The 27,163-nt window shown below is 39.9% G+C and overlaps 1 protein-coding gene across 6 annotated transcripts; it reads right to left on the reverse strand.

Annotated features, from left to right (window-relative positions):
• Positions 1 to 1,840: 1,840 nt before the first annotated feature.
• On the reverse strand, positions 1,841 to 26,498 carry LOC138988309 (serine protease inhibitor Kazal-type 2-like). 6 transcript variants are annotated; one of them, XM_070372951.1, is made up of 6 exons: positions 26,385 to 26,471; positions 25,907 to 26,102; positions 24,945 to 24,988; positions 12,356 to 12,465; positions 3,116 to 3,171; positions 1,841 to 2,138 (listed from the first exon to the last, which is right to left on the reverse strand). In XM_070372951.1, exons 2-6 carry the CDS (start codon positions 25,920 to 25,922, stop codon positions 2,113 to 2,115), a joined length of 252 nt encoding a protein of 83 aa, XP_070229052.1. In that variant the 5' UTR covers positions 25,923 to 26,102; positions 26,385 to 26,471; the 3' UTR covers positions 1,841 to 2,112. The 6 variants fall into 6 exon arrangements, 4 of the variants coding, with proteins under 4 accessions (XP_070229052.1, XP_070229051.1, XP_070229049.1 ...); XM_070372950.1 differs by having other exon boundaries at positions 25,907 to 26,105; positions 26,385 to 26,463; XR_011464623.1 differs by lacking the exon at positions 25,907 to 26,102 and adding an exon at positions 6,720 to 6,869 and having other exon boundaries at positions 2,107 to 2,138; positions 26,385 to 26,498.
• Positions 26,499 to 27,163: the final 665 nt, after the last annotated feature.

A 27,163-nucleotide genomic window follows, 5' to 3' on the forward strand; every position in this document is an offset into this window, starting at 1 on the left:
GGACTGGAAAAGGTCAATCCCAAAAAAGGGCAATGCCAAAGAATGTTCAAACTACCACACAATTGCACTTATTTCACATGCTAGTAAGATCATGCTCAAAATCCTTCAAGCTAGGCTTCAACAGTATGTGAACCGAGAACTTCCAGATGTTCAAGCTGGATTAGAAAAGGCAGAGGAACCAGAGATCAAATTGCCAACACTCCCTGGATCATGGAAGAATCAAGAGAATTTCAGAAAAACATCTACTTCTGCTCATTGACTACACTAAAGCCTTTGACTGTGTGGATCACAACAAACTGTGTAAAATTCTTCAAGAGATGGGAATATGGGACCACCTTACCTGCCTCCTGAGAAATCTGTATGCAAGTCAAGAAGCAACAGTTAGAACTGGATATAGAACAACTGAGTGGTTCCAAATTAGGAAAGGAGTATGTCAAGGCTGTATACTGTCACCCTGGTTATTTAACTTATATGCAAAGTACATCATGCAAAATAATGGACTAGATGAAGCACAAGATGGACTCAACATTGCAGGGAGAAATACCAATAACCTCAGATATGCAGATGACACCACCCTTATGGCAGAAAGCGAAGAGGAACTAAAGAGCCTCTTGATGAAGGTGAAAGAGGAGAGCGAAAAAGCTGGGTTAAATCTCAACATTCAGAAAACGAAGATCATGGCATCTGGTCCCATCACTTCATGGCAAATAGATGGAGAAACAATGGAAACAGACAGACTTTATCTTCTTGGGCTCCAAAATCACTGCAGATGGTGACTGCAGCCATGAAATTAAAAGACACTTGCTCCTTGGAAGAAAAGCTATGACAAACCTAGACAACATATTGAAAAGCAGAGATATTATTTTACTGACAAAGATCCCTTTAGCCAAAGCTATGGTTTTTCCAGTAGTCATGTATGGATGTGAGAATTGGACCATAAAGAAGGCTGAGTGCCAAAGAATTGATGCTTTTGAATTGTGGTACTGGAGAAGACTCTTGAGAGTCCCTTGGACCACAAGGAGATCAAACCAGTCAGTCCTAAAGGAAATCAACCGTGAATACTCATTGGAAGGACTAATGCTAAAGCTGAAGTTCCAATACTTTGGTCACCTGACGTGAAGAGCCAACTCATTGGAAAGGCCCCGATGCTGGGAAAGATTGAAGGCCAGTGAAGGGGACGACAAAGGATGAGATGGTTGGATGGCATCACCGACTCAATGGGCATGAGTTTGAGCAAACTCTGGGAGATAAGGACAGGGAAGCCTGGTGTGCTGCAGTCCATGGGGTTGCAAAGAGTCGGCCATAAGTTAGCAACTGAACAACTGACATTTTGGAGGGAAAATTTCTTTGTTGTGGGAGCTGGATGTGTTTGGTAGCATCCCTGGCTTCTGCCCACTAGATGTCAGGATCATCTACCATTCAAGCTGTGACACCCAAAATGCCTGTATAGTTCCAAAGGTCCTCTGGGGAAAATTCACCCAGGGTTGAGAATCATTGCTCTCAAAGAAAGGAAAAAGCAATTTCTTGCATTAACCCTTAAGGAAAATTGTGCTTAAAGGAGATTTACTTTTTGTATTTTGTATCTTGTGATGATTCTTTGACTTTACCAACTCTGGCTAAAGTCAGCTCCAGTCTATCATATTATTTGATCTGTGCAGAATGCTGTACCAGCTACACATACATTGTACTTTCAAGATTTAGAGGAATGAGGAAGAATAAACCTTGCCCTCTCGAAAATGACTCCACTTCTCCCTTAGTGAAATTCACCCTTGCTTGAGAGGAAAAGATCCACCTGAGGCTGCTGAGTAAGAATGGATAGTCGATAGTGAACAGTGGTGATTAAATACAGTACTGATTTTATTCCAACTAAATAAAGCAATGCATAGGTCATCTGGGCAATAAGCTTAACTAAAATGACAAAAGCCAAAAACGAGGATTTTGTAGTTGTTTTATCAGTCACTGCCCTCCTACACAACTCATCTCAGAAAATCTCATGCAAAGAAATACAGGAAAAGAGAAAAGCGGGAAATGAAGTTCATTTAGTGTGCAGTGGAAGGTGGTTTCTCCAATTCCTCTTCTGTGAAATGCTCCATCAGCATGGTCCACTTCGGATTATTTTAATATCATGACCATCATCCCTGCAAATTGAACAACCATAAAAACATATTTATTATTAAATCCCTCCCTGCAAGTGTCCTGAGTTCTTGTGGCTGGAATAAAAATAAAATGAACCCAAGACAGATTCCCAGGAAGAAAAGCAATTTTAATTCTTGTGCATGGAGGTCTCATAGAAATGAGATTTAATAAGTGACCAAAGCAGAGAGCTTTTATACTTTTTACTTTTTAGACAAACAGTACATTTGTGAGGAATTAAAGAGGACAAAGAAACTTAAGCTTTGGCTGCTTAAAACTAGTAAAGAATCTGTAACAGTTTCTGCTTATGGTAGTAAATAACAAAAACCTCAAAGACCATGAACAGAACTAAAATCTGTTTTATAGTGTGTATTATAGTTTCTGCTGAAAGATAATTTTCTTTCTACAATTATTACCAAAGATGGCCAAATCAGACTACTTTTTTCATAAAATAAGTCTAGATTCAATAAACTTGGCCTGGTTGTTTACATAAGTACAGCAAGAATAGTGATTGACCACATAGACTCTCTTAAATCTGCTTTGCTGGAACGTTTTATGAGGAACTTCAGATTGAATTTTTAATAGCCTCTCAAGGATAAGAAGCCAAGCCAAGCATTCACCAACAGACTTTGCAATAGATATAGTTTTGGGTGAATTCCTCTCTTCACACAAGACTCCAAAGTACACTGTTTCCTAAAGGTCCCAGGAAATGACCTTCCTTACTTACCTGGTAAGGCTGCTGGGAAACCTGAAAGTAAGATTCTAGGCTGTTTTTCCAAAGGGCTTTATTGGCTCCATAAAGTCAACCTTAGTTCCTCAAAGCTATCTGGTCATATCTGAGTCTATGCATGTCTCTCACCAATATGACATTCCAGTCAAAGCTCTGATACTATAATTAATGTTTCCAATTGTGTTGTAAGAAAAGCAGATTCTTACTGAACTTATGCAAATAACTATATTGCCAAGAAAAAAGAATACTCACTGAGAGTTTCTAACTTCTGAAGGGATCCAGCAGAGAGAAAAAGAAATGTTTCAGTGCTGCTTACAAAAGACAAAAAGATTTCCTTAAATCTGGAGAAAACATTTTTAAAACTCAGCAATGTTTCATTTTAATAAAAATTACAATTATCTTCCTCAGTTTATTTAGTCTCATAGTGAATTCTTGTTCCACTTGATCTGTTAAAAAATTTTTGAAGCCATCAGTTTCTCCATTAGGGTTCTGTAAATTCTTATCCAGGTATGATTTGAAAGTCATCAGACACCTATATTCTAGGATATTTGTTAGATTTCTTTCCATGAATTTCCCTGAAAATAAAACATATTTGCAGAAAGCCTTTGTAGAAGCATCTGAGTAAGAGAGTTCAGTTCAGTTCAGTAAACTGTGTGTAAATGATAAATGACTTTAAAATGTCCACTATTGAAGATCTGATTCATTATAATGGAATTGATAAGAAAATTCAGTTATCTCTAAGACTTATCATTTTAAGATAATAACTAGAATTATGGCTAACATATAATGACATATCCAAAGTTTAGGGATTTCATTTATTTTCTAGAACATTTAGGTTAATAACATTTATCCATACAATACAACCTAAGAAGATTTATCATTTACTTGATAAATGCTTTCTATGTAATTTAACATAGAAAAGAAGCCTAATTAGTTTAATAGCTCTTTTATAAGTACAGAAAATAAATTTTTGATTGAGGTATCCAGGGGCCCTGTGGAAAACCCCAAAGTCATTTCCAGTTCAATAAGAGTTCATTTGGAATTTTGCAGAGTTTGTCAAAAATATCAAACATTTTTGAAACACTTAGTCAAATAGGATTATTGGTCACTGTGAAACAATATTTAGCTATCCATATAATCAGTGACAAACACGTCCCTGGCAAATACAGAAAGCTAAATAGTTGTAAAAAGCTTTAGTTCTTTTAATATTGAAAAGACTTAGGAGTTTTTTTGTGGGTGTCTTCTAAGTGATCAAAAACCTGATAAAGACAAAATATAGAATGTGGTTTTCTAGACAGATATATTAAAGGTAAAGAAAACTTTTTTTCTTTTACAATTTCTTATTAAGACTAGACCAACAATCTAAGAGAACTTTGTACTTTTGAACAAGAAAACTTTTTAACAGAGATAAACACCAGATTTTAATTTTGTACCAGTTTACTTTTGATATTCCTTAAGTAAACTCATTCCAGTCTTAGTCCTGATCACACATAAAATTCCTTAAGATTATTTTTTCATAAACCTTTTGCAATTTTCTATGTTCATTTTATTTGTCCCTTGTTTTCTTTCACATTTAGAAATAGCCTGCTTTAGGACAAAATCTCTTTCCTTTTCCTTAACAAAGGCACCTCTTTACCTTTTCTTAGCCCAAAATACTTAATACTTTTTTTTCATTTCTGGAACCTTTAACTGCATATATTAATTAGAATTATTAATCCTTTGAAATCTAAATTTTTGGGGGGAATAATGAAACAACTGTGAACCATATTTTGTGATTTGGCAAACATAAGTACATTTCATAATTTCTAGAAATAAATGCCACTTCATGGCACAATTTTTCAATAAAGCACAAGAGGGACCTCCCTGGTGGTCCAGTGGTTAAGAATCCTCCTTGCAATGCAGGGGACATGGGTTCAATCCCTGGTTGGGGAACTAAGATCCCACAGGCCACAGAGTGACTAAGTCCACAGCTAATGAGCCTGCATGCTCTGGAGTCCAAACACCACAACTAGAGAGCCCGTGTGCCGCAATTGGAGAGTTTGTGCACTGCAACGAAAGATCGCATGGTGCAACGAAGATCCCACATGCTCCAACATTTCTTTTTTGGAAATGATACAGATATCCAATGACCTCCCATCATTTAACTTACCAAACTCTAAGGGTGTAAATTAAATTACCGAAGAATTTAGAAAATCAAGTTTACTCACGGAGATGGCTAACATCTTTTGTTATTTGTGGGAAGGACTTAAGTTCTGTATTTGTCCTTGACAAACAGTTGTAGAGGGGTGTGATTTACTCGAATTTGGGCAAGAGATCCTTTCAGCAGTTTGTGTTTTAAAAGGCATCTTTCCTTCTTTTTCTTTTTCGGTTTCAGGTTCTACCAATTCAGCCAATCGAGGCTTAATCTCAGGCAAGGTGGGCTGTGTTTACATTTCAAAGATATGACAATATTTATAACCTTTAAGGCCAAAAAAAGGCCTTTTAAGTTCAGTTTTCTTGTAGGAGTTTTGGATTATATTTATCTATTATTATAAGCCTTAGGGTAATTATTATTTTAAAATAATTTTTAAAGTACAGGACAGTTTTGCTCCAATATTGTGATCTTCTATAATATCTAGAAGGCATTTTAAGAGGAATGGGTAAGCTTTTGGAAATGGTAAAACAAGTGGGTCTTGATTTGTTTCTACAGTTGCATTTCTAATTTTGTAGTTTTGCAAGACAAAAAAAAAAATTGTTTCTATTAGCCCTTGATAATTGTTTGTATTAAGCTTCCAGCTAATCTACTTCCTGGTTATTCCTAGGAGGGCCTGAGGAATTGTAGAGGAGGTGGGCGATTTTTTTTAAAAGGGAATTTATGTTGGATCTTACTTTTAAGTCTAATTTCTGTTTTTTCATCTTAATAAGGGATTCTCTAAGGCTCACCATTATAGTTTATTTTTCCTTTCAATGTGTTCTTCTCATAAGTACCAAGTAACAGTTATTTACGATGAGAGCTTTCAAATTTTTTTCCTCTTAAATACAACCTACTTAAAGGATCTTTTGACCTATGGCTGATTAATGTTGGTGTATGGCAGAGACCAACACAATACTGTAAAGCAATTATCCTCCAATTAAAAATAAATTATTTTTTTTAAAAAAAGGATCCTTTGTCCATTGATGAATAGGATTTTATATTAATTTCAAATATAGACTCAAACCAGTAAGCCTTTTTTATGGCTTAACAAAAGATAAAAAGGTGTTTCCAAGGATATAGCTCTCACATGATTAGAAAGTTCACTCCCATTGTTAGTCTAAGAAAATAAGGCAATGAAAGTTGACACAACAACAGCCCATTATGGATAGGGACCCCATGACAAACGCCCCTGAGAGCTGGTATGACCGGACAAAGAGAGTACTGACTTTGTGTCTCAGAACTTGTCTAGTCAACTGACCACCAGATACACCTTTCAAATGGCAGAGCTCTTGGAACACAAAACAAGATGGAAGAACACATCTGGTTTTATATGGAAGACCCACAGGAAGGTCTGTTTAAGTAGATGCAGGTCTGGTGAGAACGATTAACTCACCAGTCTGTGAGGCCAGCTCAAACAACAGGCTTATAGGGCATGTGCCTGCATGCTGCCCTATGGTTCTTCCTTCTTATGGCAAACAACACAACAGACAGAGACAAAAAGCAGTGACCATCTCTGAGAAGAAAAGAATTTCCAAGAGTTAATAAATACAAGGAGCTAACTCGACAAATATTTTCTCCTGCTAATCTAAATTTAGAGAGGAAATAAGGAACTCTTGCCAACTTCCCTTTCCACCAGACCTTGCAGGGAGAGATCCAGGAAGCTGAGTTGGTAAGAAATCTTACCTTCTGCTGGTCTTTATCAGAGGGCCCAGGATCTCTCAGCTGCAGTAGCCTCAGGGTGGGAAGCGGGTTCCAACCAGGCTCCTCCTGGCTCACCAACTGTCAGGGTAGAAGAAATTTCTCCATCTACCCTCTTGAGTTCTTGTGGCTAGACTAATAATAAAATGGACACAAGACAGATTAACAGGAGAAAAAGAAAAATTTTTATTCAGAGTGCACAGAGGTCTCATGGAAATGGGACCTAATAAGTGACCAAAACAGGCAGCTTTTATTCTTTTTAGACAAAGAAGCAATACATTTGTGAGGAATTGATAAGAGAAAGAAACTTAGGCTTTGGGTACTTAATAAGTGAAGAATCTGTACAGAGTTTTGGCTTGGGGTAGTAAATTTAAAAAGTAACAAACTTTGTTTATACAGGCTTTTTAGCTTTAAATTCCCAATCTCTGATATAAGAGTGGGAAATGGCAACCCACTCCAGTACTCTTGCCTGGAAAATCCCATGGACGGAGGAGCCTGGTAGGCTACAGTCTATGGGGTTGCAAAGAGTCGGACACGACTGAGCGACTTCACTTTCTTTTCTACCTTCAGAGGCAGGAAGAACATCTTTCACCTGACATTAATTTCCTGCTTTCAGGGAGAGAGACAGAAGGGTCAAAGCATCCCTCATGCACTGGCTCTTTCTTAAGCAACTTTAATACACAATACTTAATATGCTATTGTGGCACATTTTTGGGTAGCCTGCCCGGGGTCACCATATTGAAACATTATCTGTCATATTGAAACTGCCCCACTGTTTGTATTAAAAAGACCCATGTCATTATACATTATATTCTCTCCAGGGTGACAGTCATTTTTAAAGCTAAATCTAGGAAACAATGAGGGTGAAAACCCAACTCTGCTATTTTTCTCCTAACCCTAGGGTACAGGGAACTGTTAACATTTCCAAGAAATCATTCTTGAGAAGACCTAGGTAACTCACTTAAGACTGAGGTCAGAGAATGGACCCCTGAAATACAAACCAGCATACCTGGAGAAGAAGTCAAGGTCACATGAGCTGGTCAAGTGTTTTACAATAAGGGAATCAGATGTAATATATTTATTACTAAGCATTCTACCAGATAGAGTTATTAAGACCTATTTTCCAGCTAATAGTGCAGGGTGTGTAGGTTGCCTGTACATACCTTCTGACTTTAAAAAAACACAATATTCTGCCACAGAGTTTAACTACTTAAATATATTCTTGTTTTATTTAATTTTTATTTTATGTTGGAGTATAATTGATTTACAATGTTGTTTTAGTCTCAGGTGTACAGCAAAGTGATTCTTTTTCCTTTTAGGTTATTACAAAATAATACCTATACATATATCCATTCTTTTTAAGATTATTTCTCCCATATAGGTTATTATAGAATATTGAGTGAAGTTCCCTGTGCTGTACAGTAGGTCTTGTTAATTATCTATTTTATATATGCTGCTGCTACTGCTAAGTCACTTCAGTTGTGTCCGACTCTGTGTGACCCCATAGACAGCCTCCTACCAGGCTCCTCTGTCCCTGGGATTCTCCAGGCAAGAACACTGGAGTGGGTTGCCATTTCCTTCTCTAATGCATGAGAGTGAAAAGGAAAGTGAAGTCGTTCAGAGTGAAAAGGAAAGTGAAGTCGTTCAGTCGGGTCCGACTCTTAGCGACCTCATGGACTGCAGCCTACCAGGCTCCTCTGTCCATGGGATTTTCCAGGCAGGAGTACTGGAGTGGGGTGCCATTTTATATATAGTGGTGTGCATATGTTAATCCCAAACTCCTAATTTATCCCACCCCCCACCTTTCCCTTTTGGTAACCATAAGTTTGTTTTTGAAGTCCGTGAGTCTGTTTCTGTTTCATAGATAAGTTCATTTGTATCATTTTTAAGATTATACATATAAGTGATATCATGGTATTTGTTTTTCTGTGTCTCTCAGTCCATCCATGTTGCTGCAAATGGCATTATTTCATTTTTTTTTTATGGCTGAGTAGTACTGAATATATACCACATCTTCTTTATCCATTCCTCTGTTGATGGGCTATTTAGGCTGCTTCCATGTCTTAACTATTGCTGCTGTGAACGTAGGGGTACATGTATCTTTTCAAATTATGGTTTTCTCCAAATATATGCCCAGGAATGGGATTACTGGATCATATAGTAGTTCTATTCTAGTTTTTTGAGGACACTCCATAGTGGCTGTATCAATTTACATTTCCACCAACAGTGTAGGTGGAACTTTTCTCCAACTCCCTTTTCTCTTTTTATGGCTGTAAGCATTTGCTTTATATATTGAGGTGCTCCTATGTTGGATACATATATATTTACAGATGTTATGTCTTCTTGGATTGATCCCTTGATCATTATGTAGTGTCCTTCTTTGTCTCTTTGAACAGTCTTTATTTTACAATCTATTTTGTCTTACATAAGTACTGCTACTCGAGCTTTCCTTTGCTTTCCATTTGTATGAAATACCTTTTTCCATACCCTCCCTTACAGTCTGTATGTGTTCTTGTATCTGAAGTGAGTCTCTAGTAGCATGTATATGGCACTTTTTTTTAAATCCATTCCACCAGTCTATGTCTTATGGTTGGAGCATTTAATCCATTTACATTTAAGCTAATTATCTATCAGTTCAGTTCAGTCACTCAGTCATGTCTGACTCTTTGCAACCCCTTGGACTGCAGCATGCTAGGCCCTGTCCATCATCAACTCCCAGAGCTTTCTCAAACTCATGTCCATCGAGTCAGTGATGCCATCCAACCATCTCATCCTCTGTTGTTCCCTTCTCCTCCCACCTTCAATCTTTCCCAGTGTCAGGGTCTTTTCCAGTGAGTCAGTTCTTTGCATCAGGTGGCCAGTTATCTATATGTATGGTCTTATTGCCATTTTGTTAATTGTTTTGGGTTTGTTTTTTTTTGGTCTTTTTTCTTCCCTTCCCTTTTGTTCTCTTTTGAGTTGTATTTGGATTGCTTTTTTCTGTGTGTGTAGATTTTTGGTTTGTGTTTATATGAGGTTTTATATATCAGTCTATATAGATAGATAGATAGAGATATATACAAGATTGTTTTAAGGTGCTGGTCTCTTAATTTCAAATACATTTCCAGTATCCTGCATTTGTACTCTCCTCTTCTCACAGTTGCTGTTTTGACTTTATGTTTGTGTGTAGATGATTTTCTACCTTTACTGTGTGTTTGCCTTTACTGGTGAGCTTTGTCATTGGTAATTTTCTTGTTTCTAGTTGTGGCCTTTTCTTTCTCATCTAGAGAAGTTCCTTTAGTATTTGTGGTAAAACTGGTTTGGTAGCACTGAATTATCTTAGCTTTTGCTTACCTATAAAGCTTTTGGTCTCTCTGTCAGATCTGAATAAGAGCCTTGCTGGGTAGAATATTCTTGGTCCTAGGTTTTCCCCTTTCATCACTTTAAATACATACTCCCTTCTGGCCTGGATAGTTTTTGCTGAAAAAAATCAACTGATAATCTTATGGGGATACCCTTGTATGTCATTTGTTGCTTTTCTCGTTTTGTTTATGCTCTTTATTCCTTTATTTCCTCTGTCTTTAATTTTTATCAGTTTGATTTATATGTGTCTTGGCATATCCTCCCTTGTGTTTATCTAGTATGGGGCTCTCTGCACTTCCTGGACTTAAATGAGTGTTTCCTTTCCCATGTTAGGGAAATTTCTGGTTATTATCTCTTCAAGTATTTTCTCAGGCCCTTTCTCTCTCTCTTCTCCTTCTAGGACCCCTATAATGCAAAATATTTGTGCATTTAATATTGTCACAGAGGTCTCTTAGACAGTCTCATTTCTTTTCATTCTTCTTTATTCTGTTCTGCAGGAGTATTTTCTACCAGTATGTCTTCCAGCTCATTTATTTGTTCTTCTGCTTTATTTATTCTGCTATTGATTCCTTCTAGTGCATTTTTCATTTCACTTATTGTATCATTCATCTCTGTTTGTTTGTTCTTTAAATCTTCTAGCTCTCCATTAAACATTTCTTATGTCTTCTCATCTATGCTTCCATTCTTTTTCTGAGATCTTGGATCATCTTTACTATCATTACTCTGAATCCCTTTTCAGGCAGATTGCCTCTCTCTGCCTTTCACTTAGTTGTTTCTCTGGGGTTTCATCTCGTTTCTGCATCTGAAACCTATTTCTCTCCTATTTTATTTTGTCTAACTACCCGTATTTGTGGTCTCTATCCCTCAGGTTGCAGAACTGGAGTTCTTGCTTCTAATGTCTGTTTCCTGGTAGATGAGGTTGATCCAGGGGCTTGTGCAGGCTTTCTAGTGGGAGGAACTGGTACCTACCCACTGGTAGGTGGAGTTGGGTCTTGTCCCTCTGGTAGACCGGCTGTGTCAAGGGGTCTATTTATAGGCAGATGTTGGCACAGGACAACTTTAAGCACCTTGTCTGCTGATGGGTGGGGCTGCCAGCTATTGGGTGGGGCCAGGAATTTTTGCCAAAATGGTGATTTCTAGGAGAGCTCATGCCAATGAATGTTCCATGAAGTCTCTGCCACCAGTGTCCTTGTTCCCCAGTGAGCCACAGCTGATCCCTGCCTCCCCAGGAGACCATCCCAGACCCACAGGTATGTCAGCTCAGGCTCCTATGGAGTCATTGCTTTGCCCTAAGACTCAATATATGTGAAACCTTTGTGTTCTCTCCAAGAGTGGAGTCTGTTCCTCCAGTCCTGTGGAGCTCCTCCACGCAAGTCTTGCTGACCTTCAAGGCCAGATGCTCTTGAATCTCCTCGTCTCAATGCTGGACTCCCCAGGCTGCAGATCTTGACATGAGGCTCAAACTCTCATTCCTGTGGGAGAACCTCTGCAATATAACTATTTTTCAGTTTGCAGGTCACCCATTTGGAGGGTATGAGATCTGATTATATCATGAAAGCATGCCTGCTACTATCTTGTTGTGGCTTCTTCTTTATCTTTAAATGTAGAATATCTTTTTGGTAGGCTCCAGTTTTTTCTGTCAGTGGTTGTTCAGCAGTTAGTTGTGATTTTGGTGTTTTCATGAGAGGACATGTGCTTAAGTCCTACCACTTTGCCATCCTGTCTCCTGAGGGACAAAGCATTCTTGATGGCCTGGGATATCCCTGCTCCCTTTCCTGCTATGCCAGGATGGGTGGAATTGATAATGGGCTAGGGTTTTTTACATAGCAGCGCCTCAGTTCCATAATCTGCCTCAAAACCCAGAAATAGCTATAATTCCTTCCCTTGTCTTCTTTCATTCCTCTGAAAACACACTGAATCATAACCCTAGATGACAGACCCAGGTCTTCTTTCTTGGTGCTCAGCACAGACTTGAATGATGGGGCTGCAAGCAGCACCACTGCTACAATCCTCAATAAATTTTGGGAAACTACCCATCCCTGGATAGTACATTACTTAATTATCTCATTTATAATTGATTGATCACACACTTCTTTTTCTAACCTTGACCTAGAAAATACACTGAAAGATTCTGGGTCTTTTTAAATGTCAGTCTTAAAACAGAGCTACTTATGTCACATTTGATTCTTATGTCCAAGAAGAGTCACAACTTGCTAAGTAATCAAAATGCAAGAGAAGAACTAAAGAAAATGCACCTAGTTTATATTATAAATTGTTACCTGATTTTCATGCACAGAATACACTCATTGGGATAAGTGGACATGTCACTTCCACACACAGGGCTAAAGTCCCTGGGACATCCTGGTAATTTATACTGATCGCAGTTTGGCTAGAAAAGAGAAAGGAAGACAGAAATTGGAGAATAACTTGAGATATTCTCATCATACAGCAGTTTAGAGGAGGACAAAGCCCTAAGTTTCCCTAGATTTCCTGGAAATATCTTACAAAAAGATTTTTTTCCCAAATAAAAATATGTTTTTTCTAATACAAAAATCAGATGCAGTGTTGAAGCAATGGATCAATATCTGCTATGTAAGAAAAGGACCTCAAAGGAAGGTTCAATATGGCTGATTTTTAACATGAAAGTCCAAGACTTGCCATCAAATCTACTTAACTATCTATCCTCCAGCTTCATAATTTGCTCTTCACTACCACCTACATGAGAATGACCTGTTCCATTCTACCTAATCCCTTGGCATAACACCAAGACATGCTCAGGAATCTTTTTCTCTGGACTTTTAATATACTGGCATTTGAAAAACATCATTAAAGAAAGTAGTATGTTCAGAATTAGACCTTTGGGGTTGTTATGGGTTTAACTGTGTCCACCCAGAGAGATGTGTTAAAGTCCTAACCCCTAGCACCTCAGAACGTGACCTTATGTGGAATTAGGGTCTTTATATAGGAAATTATGTTAAAATAAGTTTAGGAGAGTGGGTCCTAATCTATATGACTGGTGTTCTTATAAAAGGGAAAGTTTGGAAACAGAGTCACACACTCAGGGAAAATCATGTGAAGACACCAAGAGAATGACATTTACAAGACAAGGAATGCCTGAGACTACCAGATACTGGGAGAGGGGAATGGAAGGAAGATTCTCCTTCCCAGCCCTTAGAAGGAACAAACCCTGATGACACCTTGAGTTTGGACATTCAGCCTTGAGAACTGTGAGACAACCCATTCTGTTGTTCAAGTTACTCAGTTTGTGACTTTATTACAGCAGCCCTTACAAACTGACATTGGATCATGGAACTCAACCCTCAGATTCAATGGACTGGAGGCCAGAGAGGTAATATGTCTTGCTCATAACCTCTAGTCTCCAGCAGGACCAAGACTAGAACTGGTCACAGTGGTCGTGTGACCACCATGCAGAGGCTCACTTTAAAAACAGGTTGAATATATGACCTGCTGTATTTGTTTTGTTTTAGTAATAGTGATCCTCTTTCCTCACTTCAGAACAAGTGTTTAGTATTCTGAATAAATGAAATATACCTTTTTCTTCATATTATATGGATTCATAGAGACCTAAGTAGGATAGGGCATTGGCCAAACTCTGAACTAAAGAAAAACTTTTAACCCTTTCCATCCTCTGTTCAGGATTCTATCTCCTTCTAGGAGCCTGATGTGTTCTTCCCGCTCTAGGCTCACTAAGATGATGGCTTCCAGGACAGCTTCCACAGGAGACTAGAAACCCTTTTCCCAGTGAGATTGGGACAACTGGTAATTGGTCATTTTATTGAAAAAGTCAATTAAAGCAGGGAAACAATAACAAAAAATACATACCCTAAGCATTTTCTCTTAAAACAGAAAATAGGATTGCCAATCTTTTTGATGTATGACACAAGGCACATGGCCAGGGGTAATACTACTTACACTAAGAGAACCTCCCTTGCAGCTAGGTATGACCACATGATCAAGATTAGGCTGACTGGATACAAATGGGATTATTGTGTAGTAGCTTCCGAGGATCTCCTTTAAAGGAAAATTGAGCCTGTCCTCTGCTTCTCCTAATTTTTAGTCTCCTTTGTCCATTCCTCTATCCTGTTCCTGGGTGCATGAAACCCTCCCCTATACAGACCAGGATGATAAAAGCCACATCCTACGATGGCAGCTCTGTGAGCTGTTATTTTGAATCCATGCTACTTGCAACTGAATCTAATCCTACCTGACACCAGACCTAAGTAAGACATTTCCTATTAATGTTTCAACTAATTGAGTTCTATGTGCTATCACTGCAAAAATCATACCCATAATAAATCACCTACGATTTCTTGTTTTGTTTTGTTTAGAAGGGATTTCTCAACTGCACTCATATTTTGGACCAGATAATTCTTTGCTGTGTGAGGTTGTCCTGTACATTGTAGGATGTTTAGTATTGTCTTTGTTCTTTATCTACTAGATGCCAGCAACAACTCCCTGGTCATGACAATCAAAATGACAGTCTACATATCTCCTGGGGGTAAAACTACCCACTTTTAAATATGGCAAGAATTTAGAGACATTGTTACAACAAGGCAATGTACAATTAAAAAACAATTCCCCAATTATTTACTATTGTTTTACCTACACCTAATTCAAGAGCAATTATTTTGTTTTAGAATTTGTCTTTTAGCAAGTCTCAAAAGTATTTGACACAGTTCTCATATAAATGGCTTTATTTCTTTATAATCATGTTTATACTGTCTTTACATTTTTAATTAAAATAAGACTGGAAACTCTCATAAGGGGCTTTTGAACACAGCCACTTGAGTCTTGGTGAAAAATATAACTCCACTGATGGGAAATAGTCCACTTTATAAGAGAGGAGTCATACAAGATACTAATCTACAACCAGTCAGTGATCGGTCTCCTGTGGAAATTATTCAGAGAGAAAGGACAGGGTCATTTGTGAGTTGCTTAAATGGAGGATGGCAGAGTGAATTTTCACTGTTATTATCCCCATTTTCTGAAAGAAATTCAAACCCAGGAAAAACTGAGTCATCTGAGCAAAAATATTATTGGGTACCTATTGAGGTCCTTTAATGGACTGGAACCTCGTGGTCTGGAGTTGAAGATAAGAAAATAAAAGAGAGAAAGAAAGAGGCAGATATTCCTTGGTTTATGCAGAAAACCAATAAAGCCCTTGACATGGGGCTTGCGCTGCTTCACGTAGGCACAGGGCACCCTCTTGCGAGGGTCTTGCAAGCCCAGGCAAGAAAGTGAGCTCAGTGGGCTTCTGCGCTCCAAAGAATTAGCCTGAGAGAGAGAGAAAGAGAGAAAGACACGGGGACCCAAGCTCTGATGGAACAAGGGTGTTTTATTCAACATAGTATGGGTATATACTGTCTTACAAGGTAGCTTTGTTCAGCAAAGATAAAGATCAAAAGTCCAGACTTACAAATTATCAAGGCAATCCACATCAAAGAGAGAGAGTTGTAAATAATCACTTTAACCATATGGTTCATAAAAAGGAAGAGGGTCATAAATAGTTACTTATCACCGTATGAAAAAACTAACAAAGGAAATGCATGCATTCCTCAGCCCCAAGAGCGGTTTGCCACTCCTCTTAATTCCTGAATATTCAGGAATTGATAAGGAACAGAGGATTCATGACAGATCCAAAACAGCACACAGGAAGCCTCCTGTTAAATGCTTCCTGACAATTCCCCCTCTTTTATTATATTTGTAAAAAAGGTCCTGACCAATTGAGTTTGTTTAGTAGTAACCAACCTTCTAGAAAGGCAATGATAAACAACAAATATAATTACCAAGACAATCACCAAAGTTACAGTTCCAGACCTGATGCTGTGGGTAATATTTTGAAACCATCCTCGTGGGTCTAGCCCAGATAATTGATCAGCTAGTTGTTCAGCTAAAGTTTCCAAATTAGTGGAAGAGGGCAGACATTTAAAAAAGTTTTCAAAGATTTCCTTTTAAAGTATTAAATAGGGTATTCAGTTGATAATTAGCAATGCCTGCTGCTAAGTCGCTTCAGTCATGTCTGACTCTGTGTGACCCCATAGACGGCAGCTCCACCAGGCTCTGCCATCCCTGGGATTCTCCAGGCAAGAACACTGGAGTGGGTTGCCATTTCCTTCTCCACTAGCAATGCCTAAAGAAGGTCTAATCCAATTTATATCACCTAAGAGCTTTTGGAAATCAGTTAAAGAAGGTCTAATCCAGTTTATATCACCTAAGAGCTTTTGGAAATCATTTAAGGTTGATAATTTTTCAGTACGGATCTGAGTTAGTTGGGGAGTAATATGTTGTCTATCAACAACAAACCCCAAGTAATGGTAAGGTGTAGAGGTTTGAATTTTTTCAGGGGCAATGATTAATCCAGAGTTTTTAAGCATAGTTGAGCTATGGTGGGAGAATTCATCATCCCTTGTGGCAGTACAGTCCATTGGTACCATTTATGAGGTCCGATATGACTAGGATAAGGGAGAGAGAAAGCGAATCTCTCTCAGTCTAAAGGGTATAAAGGTATATTAAAAAAGCAATCTTGTAAATCAATGATGATAATGTCCCAATTTTGAGGAATAATGGTAGGTGATGGGATTCCTGGTTGTAATGCACCCATAGGTTTCATAGATGCATTAACTTTTCTAAGGTCTGTTAGGAGACGTCATTTGTTAGATTTCTTTTTTATAACAAAAATAGGAGAGTTCCAAGGAGAACAAGATTCTTCAATATGCTTTAATTCTAGTTGTGTATCTATAAGTTCCTTAGCCACCTGTAATTTCTCTTTCATGAGGGGCCACTGCTCTGTCTAAATAGGCTCGTCATTCTTTCAAGTTATTTTAATAATTGTATCGTTTGTTAAATGAGCAGTGGCCCCTAGGAAAAATGTGGAATGTATATCTGAGTTTGCCATTGCAAAAGTAAGTCCCTTCCTATTAGATTAAGGGGTGCATCTATCACATAAGGTCTTAATGTTGCAGGTTGGCCTTCTGGTCCCTCACATGGATAAATCTGAGTACTCTGATAAACCTCTTGTACTTTGGTTTGAGAAATCCCTGCAATTTGGCAAGAAATTTTTTGTACAGGCCAGGATTTGGGCCATAATGTTTGGAAATAATAGTAATATCAGAGCCAGTGTCAAGGAGACCAGAAAATCTTTTACCATTAATTTTGATATTTATAGTGAGTCGGGCAAATTCAGATACTAATGATGTCCAGAAGGACTGTTTTTGATCTGTACTGCTGAATCCACCTGTCCGTACATCATTAGAGGAGTTAATAGAAATGTAAGGTAAAAGAAGTAATTGAGCAATTTTATCCCCTTTTTTGAATTGCAATAAAATCTGAGATGGCATCATAATTTGAATTTCTCCTTTATAATCTGAATCAATTACTCCAGGGTGGACAGTAATTCCTTTAGAAGTCAAACTAGATCGGCCAAGTAAAAGACCAAAGGTTTGTGGGGGCTGGGGTCCAAAAAGTCCGGTAGGTATTCTAGAGGGGACTGCTTGAGGGTAAAGGAGAAAGTCATTTAGGGCTGGTATATTGACGGCAGCACTGCCGGATGTTGAGAGTTTGAGGGAGAAGATGGAATTTGCCCCTGGTTTTTGTTGAAGGGGACCTGGGGGGTCCCCTGCTTGGAGTTTCCCAGAATAGTTTTCCCTTCAATGTCAAATTTAGATTTACATCTAAATCTAATGCATTGGCCCAATGCATTCCTCTACAGCAGCAAGGGCAGATTTTTGGAGGTTTTTTATTAGCTTTCTTAGAAAGGGCAGTCCCTTTTTAAATGGTTCTTATCTCCACATGTAAAGTTCCTTCATTTCCCTTCCTTAAGGCAGCAACCATTGTTTCAGCTAGCATTTGCATCTTTTGAGTTTCTGATCCTAGACTTCGACAAGCCTTCAAATAATCAATAATAATCCCTGTCTCACGAATTGGAGCTATTAGCCTTTTGACATTCCTGATTTGCATTTTCATAAGCAAGCAATTTCTCTAGTTGCCTTTTGGCTTTTTCTCCAATTACAGTATGAGAAATAACAGTTTCTAATCTAGCTAAAAAATTAGCATACGTTTCATTAGGTCCTTGCAATATTTTAGTGTAGCTACCTGTAGGCTCCCCTTGAGGAGTAATTCAATCCCAAGCTTCAAGGGTCACTGTTTTTAATTGTCCATGTAACAAAGGAGGGCACTGTATTTGAGCTTCTACAGAGTCAAATTGTCCTGTACCAGTTAGCATCTCAAAAGTAATTTGATTTTGGGGCGCACCAGCTCGAGTATTTGTTAGCATGATCTCTGGCTATATCATGAAACCACATTATCCATTGAAGATATTCTCCTGGTTTAATGAGACCTTTTATTAAAGTTCGCCAATGATGGGGAATAAAATTTCCAATAGAGGATGTTATAGAATTTAGAAGTACTTTAGTAAAAGGTGAATGTGGGCCATACAGTTATAGATTTTTTAATTTGTTGCATGTGATAAAAGTTAATACCCTCATATTGAGGTATTATGTGCCCTTGAGCATCAGGATTTCTAAAAACTGGAAAGGCGGAGAAACCATCAGCTTCAGAGACTTGTGATTGCAAAGCCAGCAATTCAGAGAGCCTCTGTCTTGAAGGAGAGTGAGTAGGTAGCAAATTCTTACAATTAAGGGAATGTGGTAAAAACTTATTATTGTTATTCAGAAAGGTGTTGTCAGTTTTAATGTCAAAAGGTGTCTTAGGGGAGTCGTTGCCAGAATCATTAGGTTCTAGCAAGGGAGAGACTTTGGGATTTGTGCCCGCTGGTAGGGGAGGAGTGCTTGGAGCAACTGGGGCAGGGCTTGTAGGAAAATTCTAAAATATTTTATGTTGTTCTAATTGGGCCTTTTGTAAGGTTTCATCATCTAATTCATATTTATGTAATAAGTGTTCTGCCTGATGTCGAATATCAGGAGGGCTAGAATTACCTTGAAATGGCAGAATCACAGCTTTAACAAGAGCCCATAGGGGCCAGAAATCTATCGGAATATTTTTTCCCTGTCTGGCAGCTCGTTCAACATTCTCTTTGACCCGGTGCCAAATTTCTAAATCAAAACTACCTTCATTAGGGAACCAAGGGTTACATTCAACCACTGTCTGAAGGCAAGCCTCTATTTGCCGGTGTGAAACTGAAAGTCCTTGAACTTTAAGTGATGAAGTAAAATAGAAAAGTGATGGGGCTTTCCAGCCATTTGACCCATGTCTTAGTACTTACTGACCTCAATAGGTCCTTGGGTCACTCTGTCTGAATATGCCATGTATACCAGGCTCCTGTTCTGGGCGCCACTTGTTGAGGTCCTTTAATGGACCGGAACCTGGTGGTCCAGAGTCGATGACAAGAAATAAAAGAGAGAAAGAGGCCGATATTCCTTGGTTTATGCAGAAAACCAATAAAGCCCTTGACACGGGGCTTGCACTGCTTCACGTAGGCACAGGGCACCCTCTCACAAGCGTCTTGCAAGCCCAGGCAAGAAAGTGAGCTCAGTGGGCTTCTGCACTCCAAAGAATTAGCCTGAGAGAGAGAAAAAGAAAGACACGGGGACCCAAGCTCTGATGGAACAAGAGTGTTTTATTCAACATGCTACTGCTAAGTCACTTCAGTCATGTCCGACTCTGTGCAACCCCATAGACGGCAGCCCACCAGACTCCCCTGTCCCTGGGATTCTCCAGGCAAGAACACTGGAGTGGGTTGCCATTTCCTTCTCCAGTGCATGAAAGTGAAAAGGGAAAGTGAAGTTGCTCAGTGGTATCCAACTCTTAGCGACCCCATGGACTGCAGCCTACCAGGCTCCTCTGTCCATGGGATTTTCCAGGCAAGAGTACTGGAGTGGGGTGCCATTGCCTTCTCTGTTTATTCAACATAGTGTGGGTATATATACTGTCTTACAAGGTAGCTTTGTTCAGCAAAGATAAAGATCAAAAGTCCAGACTTACAAATTATCAAGGAAACATAAGGCAATCCATATCAAAGAGAGAGGGTTGTAAATAATCACTTTTACCCTATGGTTCATAAAAAGGAAGAGGGTCGTAAATAGTTACTTATCACCTTATGGAAAAACTAACGAAGGAAATGCATGCATTCCTCAACCCTGGGAGTGGTTTGCCACTCCTCTTAATTCCTGAACATTCAGGAATTGATAAGGAACAGAGGATTCATGACAGATCCAAAACAGCACACAGGAAGCCTCCTGTTAAATGCTTCCTGACAGGTACCCATTAAATGTTGAAAATTTGGCACCAAACAATAAGACATCACAAAATATACAGCTTACTAGGGGGAGACAGACAATTACAATTCATTGCTATGATTGGGTAATTAAAAGCACTGGATCTGGAGTCAGATGCCTAGGTTGGAACTACAGTTCCACCATTTCCATGTGACCTTGGCCAGAGAGATAAGAATGGTACCCACAGTCTGTGCTGTAAAAGATTAAGTGAGTGACTCCATATAAAGAATTTAGAACACTGATTGGTATCCTTTACTATTGAAAGAAAGCCAGGCTATGTCATCTCAAAATATGACTCCTTGACATAAACATTACTTGGAGCTAAAGGCAGTCAATATGCAGTTTTGACTTCCCTTTTTCTGCCTAAAGGCAGAATATAAATTCTCATTTACTGGAAATGATTCTGGTTTCTTATCAGCCCAGAAATAGCACCTAAGGAACCTGCAAACAAACTTTATTCCATTAGTTTCCTCCCATTATTTATCTTCCTACTGTTTGCCACTCTTGGAAGCCTAAAACAATTTTCCTTTGTCCTGTCATTTATCTACAAATGTTGTTATTCAGTCCCTAAGTTATGTCTAACTCTTTGCAACCTCATGAACTATAGCATGCCAGTCTCTGCTGTCCTTCACTGTCTCCCAGAGCTTGCTTAAATTCATGTCCACTGAGTCGAAGATGCTACCTAACCATCTCATCCTCTGCCGCTTCCTTCTCCTTTTGTCTTCAATCTTTCCCAGCATCAAGGTCTTTTGCAAAGAGTCAGCTTTTTGCATCAGATGGCCAAAATATTGGAACTTCAGGTTCAGGAACAGTCCTTCCAATGAATATTCAGCATTGATTTCCTTTAGGATTTACTGGTTTGATCTCCTTGTTGTCCAAGGGACTCTTAACAGTCTTCTCCAGCACCACAATTTGAAAGCATCAATTCTTTTGGCATTTTCTTTATGATCCGACTCTCACATCTGTACTGGAATAACCATAGGTTTGACTATATGGACCTTTGTTGGCAAAGTGATGTCCCTGCTTTTAACACGCTGGCTAGATTTGTCAGCTTTCCTTCCAAGGAACAAGCATCTTTTGATTTCATGGCTGCAGTCCCCGCCACAGTGATTTTGGAGCCCAAGAAAATAAAACCTGTCACTGCTTCCACTTTTTCCCCTTCTATTCGTCATGAAGAGATGAGACCAGATGCCATGATCTTAGTTTTTTGAATGTTGAGTTCTAAGCTGGCTTTTTTACTTTCCTCTTTCACCCTCATCAAAAGGATCTTTAGTTTCTCTTCACATTGGAGTGGTAGCATCTCATATCTGAGGTTGCTGATATTTTCCCAGCAATCTTGATTACAGTTTGTGAGTCATCCAGCCTGGCATTCCACATGATATACTCTGCATATAAGTTAAATAAGCAGGGTAACAATATACAGCCTTTACATACTCCTTTCCCAATTTGGAACCAGTCAGTTGTTCCATTTCCAGTTCTAACTGTTGCTTCTTGACCCATATGCAGGTTTCTCAGGAGACAGGTAAGGTGGTCTGGAACTCCCATCTCTAAGAATTTTCCTTGGTTTGTTGTGATCCACACAGTCAAAGGCTTTAGTGTAGTCAATGAGGCAGAAGTTTTTTGAAACTCCCTTGCTTTCTTCATGAGCCAACGAATGTTGGCAATTTGAACTCTGGTTCCTCTACCTTTTCTAAACCCAACTTGTACATCTGGAAGTTCTTGGTTCATGTACTGCTGAAGCCAATCTTGAAGGATTTTGAGCATTACCTTGTTAGCATCTGAAATAAGTGCTATTGTACAGTAGTTGGAATATTCTTTGGTATTGCCCTTCTTTGGGATTGGAATGAAAACTGACCTTTTCCAGTCCTAGCTTGGAAACACTATGTCCAAGACTGGGTATTCTAAATTTGCTGACCTACTGAGTGCAGCACTTTAACAGCATCATAGTTTAGGACAGCTGGAATTCCATCACCTCCACTAGCTTTGTTCATAGTAGTGCTTCCTAAGACACACTTGACCTCACTCACACTCCAGTCTGGCTCTAGGTGAGTGATCACACCATTGTGGTTATCTGGCTCATTAAAATTTTTTGGTATAGTTCTTCTGTGTATTCTTGCTACCTTTTCTTAATCTCCTCTGCTTGTTAGGTCCTTACCATTTCTGTCCTTTATCATCCCCATCCTTGCATGAAATATTTCCCTGATAGCTCTGATTTTCTTGAAGAAATCTCTAGTCTTACCTATTCTTTTGTTTCCCTTTATTTCTTTGGATTGCTCATTTTAAGAAGGCCTTCTTATCTTTCCTTGCTATTCTCTGGAACTCTGCATAAAGTTGGGTGTATCTTTCACAAATGTATTGCTTTCTGTTAAATATGCAAGATAAGGCAGATTTCTAACCTCTTTGAGTTACACATTTCTTAGTACTCCCATGTGTATGCACAATACACTTGTTAATAAACATTTGTTTATTTTTCTCTGGTTAATCTCTCCTTTGTTGTATAGGCCCCAGCTGAAAACTTAGAAGGGTAGAGGGAAGATTTTTTTCCTCCCCTACACTAGTATGGTAATGATGATGATGCAGTATAGTGTGAATGGAAACAAAGAGAAAGTGCATTTATGTCTACTTTGGAGGAAGAAAACAGGGTGGTAAGGTTTCCTGGAAATGGTCTGCACTGACATGAATACTCAAAGTTACCTTACCCACTGAGATCAATATTCACGTATGTAAAATAATCATCTCTATTTATTGTGAGAACAGAGATTGCATGTAAAAATGGACAGTGTCAGACCAAATATTAAAATAGAACTATCACCCAAAACCTTAGCAAGCTAGCCAGGAAACCAACCCATTATTTAGAATAACCAGTCCAGGAAGCCAACATGCTGTGAATCAGACTTATAAGAAATCAGACAGCTATCTCTAGTGATATCCAGGTAGTCAAACAGTAAGCTATGTAACAGTTGGCCCACAACTGCCAAGGCTTGATTAACAACTGATATTTTCCCTAAATTTTACCCCTGCTTCCAACTTAGGCCCAATTAGAGAAAGCCAAATATGCCTTCTGAATCATTCACATACTATGCCTGCCTTTAGTTTCCCACCTCCAGCCTCCCCATGCCAACAGCCTCAATCAGGGCACACCTGATGCCTTCCTTCCCTTTTTCCCATTATAAAGCTTTCCCACTCCTCTGCCTTTGAGTCTCAGCTAAAACACAAGTGACATGACTGACTCACTTGCTACATCAAGCTCTGAATAACTAGCTCTTTTTTTTAACTAACTTTTTAAGATAATTGACATATAGTTATTTACAATGTTATATTAGTTTCAGTGTACAGCAAAGTGATTCTTTTCTAGATTCTTTTCCATTATAGATCACTAGTAGACATTGAATATAGTTCCCCATGCTATACAGCAGGTCCTTCTTGTTTATCTGTTATATATATAGTAGTGTGTATATGTTAATCCCAAATTCCTAATTTATCCTTCCCTCTGCCTCCCACTTGGCAACCACAAGTCTGTTCTCCACATCTGAGTCTGTTTCTGTTTCATTGATAGGTTAACTTGTGTCATAGTTTAGATTCACATTTAAATGATATCACATGATATTTGTCTTTCTCTGACTTACTTCACTTAATATGATAATCTCTATGTCTATCCATATTGCTGCAAATGGCATTATTTTATTCTTTATTATGGCTGAGCAATATTCCTCTGTGTTTGTATGTGTGTGTATGTAATCTTATTTTTTCATTCATCTGTCAGTGGACATTTAGACTGCTTCCATGTCTTGCTGCTGCTAAGTCGCTTCAGTTGTGTCTGACTCTGTGCGACCCCAGAGACAGCAGGCCACCAGGCTCCCGAGTCCCTGGGATTCTCCAGGCAAGAACACTGGAGTGGGTTGCCATTTCCTTCTCCAATGCACGAAAGTGAAAAGTGAAGTCGCTCAGTCGTGCCCGACTCTTAGTGACCCCATGGACTGCAGCCTACCAGGCTCCTCTGTCCATGGGATTTTCCAGGCAAGAGTACTGGAGTGGGGTGCCATTGCTATTGTAAATAGTGCTGCAATGAACACTGGGGTACATGTTGAATAACTCCTTTTTCTTGTTCTCATTTGGTTGGTCTTCCTTACTTTCACACAATCTAATTTATTAATATACATAAAATGTTTAGTACAACGTATAATTATTAGGCCCAGGACCTTCTGAATCATCAAAGGAAACAAAGCCCTGAGGCTCCCAAGGTCTGAGCTGTTTCCTTTCTTTTTAAAAATTATTTATTTATTTGGTTGTGCCAGGTTGCGGCATGTAGGATCTTTAGTTTGTGGCATGCAACCTCTTAGTTACAGCATGCGTTTCCCTGACCAGGAATCAAACCCTGGCCCCCTGCATTGGTAGCTCTAAGTCTTAGCTACTGGACCACCAGGGAAGTCCCAAGGACTGAGCCTTTTTCAACCAAAATTTACATTGTATCAAAAAGCCTGCCTGATAATCTGATTTCTAAAGATTCAGTCAACTGTTTCCAAAGTGGCATGTCAGACCTGAAACCAGTCTCCAACCCCAACCTTTGTGGGCTTCATTGTATTAGTAGAAACAGTAAAAGTGGTTTCTTACTTACTGTTTTTTGTTCTAAATGTTGACTAAATTGAGCATTCAAAGAGGCTGCAAGAAGAAAACAGACATTTAAAAGGATATGATTAAGGTCAATTCTTCTTCATAAGGGGTTTTTTAAATCCAGCTTGTAATTTATACAAGCTGCACCTTCTCCCTTTCTCTCCCATGTCCAGCTTTTGAAGAACTTCTAGAAAGTATATTCAGTTGTATGCTGGCACCTCTCTTAGCAGGCACACAGAAAACGTTTGGTACCAGTTCTATAATTGACCACTCTAATAGGTCTGCTTGAGAGAGGACTTTGGAGCTACATAACAAAAGTCAGAGAAGAGGCTCTCATGCCTTCCTCAGATACATACATGCATAAGGTTGGTGATCCTCTCCCCTCACCCCAGCAGCTGCTTCCTGAGGAGCCAGTGGAAGTTTAGAGATCAGAGGGAACCTCCCCTGAGCCTCAGTGGGAGAATGCTTACCCAACCCTTGGAACAACAGCAGAAGAGGCCATGTCCCATGGTCCACCTACTGTTCCTTGAGGGGGGCTTCCAAGAGGAACAGGATGGAGCTTCAGCTGCGACAGAACTTAGTGCAGCTTTAGTCCCCACAGAATGGGTCCCTGTATCCAGCAGGACATTCAGAGCCAGCGGAAGATGAACCCACAGCCCGTACTGACTGACACCTACCTCAGAGGTATGCCAGCCAAGAGATGTGAGCACCAGCTAATTCACAAAAGTGACTGCAGGAAGACCCTGACTACTGCCCCCAGGGCTTCCCTAATGCCTCAGGATCCCTAGCTCTTTGCTCCACAGCCCTCCATCATCTGGGGACCATTTCCCCTCTCTTCCTTCACAGTATTTAAGAAATAAAAAAATCAATTTTCCTGGCTAAAAGAACCCAAAAGTCAGAGAAATAACTCAAAAATTCACGATATTCTTTTCCTTTGTTGCTCAGGATAATAAATACAAAGCTTACCACTAGATGTTACCATTTTAACTTCATTTGAAAGTGGGTGTCAAGTCTGGCTGGCCTGAGGCCCTTTTCTCATGAGCCCCAGAGTGCCTGGCACACTTGGCCTTCACAACTCCTGATTCCTGTACATCTTCTGCCAAGGTTCGGTAGGGCCCCGGGTACATAAAAACCCGATTCCTGATCCTGGACTCCAGAAAATCTGCTTTAAGGGAGAGAGCGCAGGCAGCAGGGTCACTAGAAAAGCCCAAGCAACAACACTGTGGCTCCAAAATGTGATTCGCTCACACCCCCAAGTTCGTGTCCTTAGACAACCGCGGGGCGGGCCTGGAACCGCCAGTAACAGGTGCGTGGAGGGGCAGTCGTTAGCGAGACCCCCCTCTACACTTGATCTCAGTCAAAAGGCCGAGAAGCGATGATACCCCCCCTCCCCCAGGTAACTTTTCCGCTTTCCTTGGCTGCCAAGCCCACTGGTGACCATTACCTGCCGAGTCCCCAACCAAGAATAACAGCACCAAGCGCAGGCCCACGAGCGCCATCCTCCCGCCTGGCCGGCGGTCGGGTCCCTGTGCGCTCCAGCGCCTGCGCGCGCGACACTGACTGCGCCCTCGGGTTGGACACGTGACAGAGGGATGTGAAGGAAAGGCAAGCAGGAGGAGGGAGGGCGGGCAGGGGGAAGAGGAGGAACAGAGCAGGTTGGAGGCGGGAGGAGGGCCAGGCAAGGATGGACGCGAGGAGAGGATATGGAGGAAGTGGGGAAAGTAAGGTAGAGGAGGGTGGTTACTAGCTTCCCACTTCCCTACCCGCCCCCGCCCCCGCCCCCAACCCTTCTGTAGGGAGAAAGCGACTAAGGCGACCCCATCCCTGCAGCAAACAAGAACGTTGTAAGAGCCCTGGATAACCTTGTGAGTGTCAGTCAACCCCAGGTTCTTCAGCATCTTCTATGTCCCAGAAACTGGGGGCTGAACTTAACGAAGGAGGTCAGGGCTCTCTAGAAGCTTTTCTAGTGTAGGTGTTGGCAATGGGGTTACACAGGGAACTCCACAACAAGTGAATACAGTAATTTCTAAAATTAAGCTGGAGACTGGAACCAGCTGCCACTGCCAGTGAAGGGCCAAAGCTGGGGCACCACTAAAAGAAACAGTGAGTCCCTCCTCTGTCACCCTGACTTGCAGTGTCCCCCATACACATCCTATTGGCACAAAAAGCCAGCTAGCAAAGCAGATGGGAGGTCTGCAGAATTCTGCCATCATAGAGTCTAAA

Source organism: Bos mutus, chromosome 6, assembly GCF_027580195.1.
Source record: "Bos mutus isolate GX-2022 chromosome 6, NWIPB_WYAK_1.1, whole genome shotgun sequence".
NCBI classification, from domain to species: Eukaryota; Metazoa; Chordata; class Mammalia; order Artiodactyla; family Bovidae; genus Bos; species Bos mutus.

What these genes read in the sequence shown, in the direction of transcription:
- LOC138988309 (XM_070372948.1), bottom strand. Translation starts at nt 26,439, where the DNA reads ATGGCGCTCGTGGGCCTGCGCTTGGTGCTGTTATTCTTGGTTGGGGAC. An exon ending in CTTGGTTGGGGACTCGGCAG is followed by an intron (nt 24,989 to 26,384) that starts GTAATGGTCACC and finishes TTCTTCTTGCAG; the next exon opens with CCTCTTTGAATGCTCAATTT. An exon ending in TCAGAAGTTAGAAACTCTCA is followed by an intron (nt 2,139 to 3,115) that starts GTGAGTATTCTT and finishes TTCAATTTGCAG; the next exon opens with GGATGATGGTCATGATATTA.